At 44.3% G+C, this 5,000-nt stretch overlaps 1 protein-coding gene across 1 annotated transcript; it reads right to left on the bottom strand.

Annotated features, from left to right (window-relative positions):
• Window positions 1-1,867: 1,867 nt before the first annotated feature.
• On the bottom strand, window positions 1,868-3,693 carry LOC106011988 (the record flags this gene model as incomplete). The annotated part of the gene is given in 1 exon segment (XM_013083456.2): window positions 1,868-3,693. A coding segment is annotated over 1 exon segment (1,394 nt), but the record flags the coding sequence as incomplete, so codon positions are not given.
• Between the last annotated feature and the right edge of the window lie 1,307 nt (window positions 3,694-5,000).

Here is a 5,000-nt window from a genome sequence, read left to right as displayed (position 1 = left end):
TGTCAGTGTTAAACTTTCCATTCCGCACCACTCACTGAGCTGTAGCCAGCAGCGCTTTGTCGTTACATTGTTACACCAGGAAGAACGTAGTTCGATTTCCGTTTGGGGTGAATTTTTATTGAGTACCTCGGTCTTTCTGCTGGAATGTAGTATGTATTCCTTTCTGCCAAGGGCGAAGCCTGCTTCCTTAAATGATCTAGATTGCGTTTATGGGTGCGTTAAAAAAAATATTTTTTAAACACACTTGTACTTGTATACAGAATCTGTGTCTACTTTTGTTCACAAAGCTGTAGTCACGACATTAATTTGTTTATCTCACAAAGTTGTAGAATTTGTGTGGGTGTTTGGCGCGTGCTCTGGTGTGGTTTGCTCCTTCTTTCCTATCAAACAACTACATGTAGGCATATCATCTTATCTCTCCTCCTTCTTTTTTTGTGTTTGTTACTCTCTTGTAACACCCCTAATCTTCGGCACTTATATGACTTTATTGTGTTGCCAGTGCCGTAAAACTCTTACTAAAACTGAAGTAGAATGTGTCTTACTTATGGCGGGGGTGGTTAGCAGCACGCCACTGGCAGGTCCTTTTCCCCCTTGCTTTTATCATCATCATCATCGCCTTTCTCACCCTGCGCCAGGGTATAGGCCACTGACAAACACTTTCCACCTTTCTCTATTCTGGGCCTCTTGATGTTATTCCATGTCTTCCCACTTTTCTGTACATCAGTTACTGTGATTCTCCTCCAGGTTCCACGCAATCTTCCCTTTGATCTCTTCTTACCCTGTGGATTCCAATCCAAAACGTTCTTTGTTATGCAGCTGCCTGACTTCCTGAGAGTATGTCCAATCCATCGCCACCGCCTTCTCCCTACCTCATCTCTGACTGGGATCTGGCTTGTTTTCCTTTACACTTCCTCGTTGGTGACCCCGTCTGTCCATCTGATCCTCAGTAACTTTCTTTGATACTTGTTCAAGAAAACTTGGATCCTCTTTATGCAAGTCTATGGTGCGTTCCATGTCTCTTATCCATACAACAGGACTGACTTCACATTTGAATTGAAAATTCTCAGCTTAGTTCGAAGTGAGATAGATCTATCTTTCGTCTTCCAAATCCTATCCTAAGATATGAAAGCAGCCTGTGCTTTTCCAACGCGGGACTATATTTCAGCACCTGTTCCTCCCTCTCTGTCAACTGTCAACTATACTCCCAAGATAGCAGAAGGATTCAACGTCTTCAAGTGCGTTTCCTTCTATTGTGACCTGCTCATTTCGTTGTGCATCTGTCCTTAGGACCTTTGACTTTCCGGGGTGGATCCTCAATCCAACAGACTCTTATAGGCTGTTTAATACTGAGGTCTTTGCTTGCATCTGTTCTCTGTTCCTGTATGTGCAACAAAAGCGCCAAGTCCAGATCTTCCAACTGTGTCCATGGGGTCTGCTGTATACCATTTCTGTGTCCTCTAGTGGTTTCCCTTGATTTGCCTTGTGTTATTTCTGTCTGTCTTGCTCATTCCTTGCGCTAAAAAACTACCGTTTTTTGTCGAGGTGCTTCTCTGTACTCAAACTCAAACTTACTTTTGGCCTGTTTTTAACCTCAACGACTTCCATAGCATTTTTCTCGTTACATGTATTATATTTGTCTTTCTTTCTCCCTTTTTTTTTCTGTCCTCTCCTTTCCTTTTTCTCATAAAACCTGTCTGTCTGTCTGTCCTCCCACTCCCCATCCTCCTCCTCCTCTCTCTCACTCTCTGTTTTTCACACACACACACACACACACACACACACACACACACACACACACACACACAATACGCACCTATACTCCCTCTCCACAAAAAAAGGACACTAATTGAAGATCAAGTTTGTATTCTCCTTTTGTTTGTTTTTTCCCGATCCAGATGTATAAGTATTTTCAAATTTAGAGCCAGATTTTTTTGCATTTGACTGGATCTCACTGAGGCAACTGGCAAACAAAAGAAGCATGACAAGATCTTACTGAAACAATTGGCAAACAAAAGTCTATATAGAGCTAGACGTCACTGAAGAAATTGGCAAAGAAAAGTCGGACCAGATCTCATTGAGGCTGTTGGCAAACAAAAGTCTCATTAAATCTCACTGGGGCAATTGGCAAACAAAAGCCTGACTAGACCTAATTGAAACAATAATTGGTATACAAAAGTATGACTTGATCTCATTATTGAAGCAACTGGCAAAGAAATTTCGCTCTAGATCTCTTTGAAGCAATTGACAAACTAAAGTCTTGACTAGATCTCATTGAGGCAATTGGCCAACGGAAATCTGACTAGATCTCATTGAAGCAATTGGCAAACAAAAGTCTGCAGTCCACTCTAGGAACTCTGTAGATATTATCTCCTTTTCTCAGCATGGACCAAGAACTGAGCCCCAGCGCTCGGCCCATGCGGTGCCGAAACTTCCTGTCTGGCTTGTCCGACGTCGCGAGTCTCACATTTTCCTGGAATACTCGGAGTGTGGAAAGTGCGGGCGAGTTCTCAGCTAGGTTCACTAAAGCAGATGAAGGTAAACAGAGGCAGGACAGGAACGCTGTCAGACGCAGACACTTTGTGGCCATGTACTTGAAACTGTTGTCTATTTGTTCCAAGTCGGTGAAATGCATGAGAAACTCCCAGTAGTGACTGCAAAAAGCGAGTGTTTGAAGTGTGTGACCGTACAGGTCTGCTATCTTTTTCAGGAAAACAGCGGAGATGCTGCTAGAAAGATTATCAAACACCAGTGATTGTACAAATGGATTGTGTGCCATGTCCTCGTGGCTGAGTGTCCGATTGCGGAAAATGTAGTGCACTTCTAGAGAGGCGCGCTGAGATACTGAGAGGCCACGACAGATTGATTCCCAGTCCAGGGAAAGTTTTTCTCTGTAGTCTGTATGAGACGTATGGTCATCACTGACCAGATAGAGAGCCTGTAACTTTCCCCCGCTCAGGCTCTTCACCACAGAAGTGTTCACACACTGGATGGGACACTTGAGAACACAGAGGTTTGTGCACTGTCTGAGCTCGTGCACAACCTTCACTTTGCCCTCAAAGACAAGGCCATGGGAAAAGTCCAGGGAAACAAGAGTGTGCACAAGGCAGTGCTCTCCTAGATACGACATATAGTTCAGAATACCAGACTCCACGGTGTCTATCGAGGTGTAGAACAGACGGGATAATGACAGTGTGAACGAGCCGTGTTTCCTTAAGGCTGCGGTTTTAATCTGTCTCAAATAGCGGTCGTTGGCGTCACAGAGTTGTGACACACTGACGTCAGAAGGATGTATGACGTGTATAGCCCTGAGCTGCGTGCAGTGTTGACCAACCGCGGTCAACAGGCTAAAGTCATCCTCTTTCTTGTCGTCTGATGAAGACAATTTGTGTAGCCATATCGTGCAGGACCGGAAATACCTCCCGTACGTACGGATGACTTGTAGCTCGCTGGCCACCATCATTGGGAAGTAGATGTACATACAGAGCTTCTCCACAGCGTATGCTCTGTCGTTCTCAAAGTGAGGCCAGGCCAAGGGAGATCTCATCACTCTCTCTACGTCAGGGAAAACATCCAGCAGCCATTCCTTTTCCTTCCAGTGGAGGTAAGACAAGATCTGACCCAGGACCACGTCTGGGAGATGTTCGAGGGACATCCTGGTCGTGGTGCTGATGTTGCTGTTGCTGCTGCTGGTGGTGATGCTACTGCTACTGTTGTTGATGGTGGCGGCAATGGTGGTGGTGGTTGTGATGATTGTGTTTGTAGCCGAGATGCCTTGGGGGAATCAGGGAACCGTATGTTGGCGGAGTTTCCCCTTCAACTCGTCCCTCGTGTGCAGATATGATTCTCCCATCTAGATTGACTGTTGTGAAGGACATTGTTAGTTGTTAGAACAGGGAAAATGTGGATAACTAGATCTAGCTTAGTTGTTCGAGTAGGGAACTTGTGGACATCTTTGGTAGTTAGAGCGAGGAAATTGTAGACATTGTTTGTTGCTGGGGCGGGAAACTGTGACCATCTTTAGTTGTTAGGAAGGGGAAATTGTATCTCAGAGCCCGGAAGCCTCCCCTTCTATGCCACCAATGTCTCTTTATTCTTCATATCGAGCGTCGAGGCCAGTAGAAATTTTTACACTTATATCTAGATCTAGATATAGATCTACATCCTGTGCAGATATCGAGGGAGTGATTGAAGAGCTGATCAGCCAAGTGGCGAGTCTTCAGCTTCTCTCTTCTTACCTTGATTTCCCCCCCAAGAAAACGCGTATCAAAACACACATAAAGTGTAAAGTGTTGGACAATCCAAACGGACCCAACGAAAGTCTGATTTAGTTCACTGCCTCGTGATATGAAACATTTTTCATCTTCCACATCCAAACGCTTCCGTTTTCTAGGAGTGTGCTCCTTTCTGTGCGTCTGGTAAGTTCAGAGAGCCTGCATCTCATAAATAATACATCGACATTGACGATTTAGTTGTTTGGGGCTCTAAGTAGAGCCTGTTCAACTGTCTGGTAATGAATGACTATGCATTGTAAACACATGACAAGTCTATGGACAATAATAGATTTTATATAAAAAAAACACCCAAGCTGTCTTAATCACACCAACTGAACAGTATGCTAATTACGACAGTCTGCTTTAAAAAGTCAAAACAAAAGGGAAGTGGCGAATTGTACATTACTTTTTTGCCACAGTTGTGCCATAGTAGTAGAGGGTTTGTAGTTCGAATCTATCTCTGCAGTATCGTTGTCTTTGTCACCGAAAGTAAAGAGAGCAGTATTGATCACGCGTATACTGAGCTGGTACTTGAGTCCGTGGAAACCTTCGTCTTCCCAGTGTAATAGTAGTATGACCCACACAGCATAGCTGTCCGTCTCATTGGGAGCCGGACTTGGTCTTTGTCTTTTATACATGTGGCTACAGCTTTGCTGAATTAAAACCTTACCGAAGACAAAACTAACTCATTCAGAACAAGATTAGTACAGAAGCTTGGGGTGTGAGGTG

This window comes from Aplysia californica, unplaced genomic scaffold, assembly GCF_000002075.1.
Source record: "Aplysia californica isolate F4 #8 unplaced genomic scaffold, AplCal3.0 scaffold00233, whole genome shotgun sequence".
In the NCBI taxonomy this organism is placed as follows: domain Eukaryota; kingdom Metazoa; phylum Mollusca; class Gastropoda; order Aplysiida; family Aplysiidae; genus Aplysia; species Aplysia californica.
Note: the sequence above shows the minus strand (reverse complement) of the source record. Positions and strands in the feature narration are given on the sequence as shown.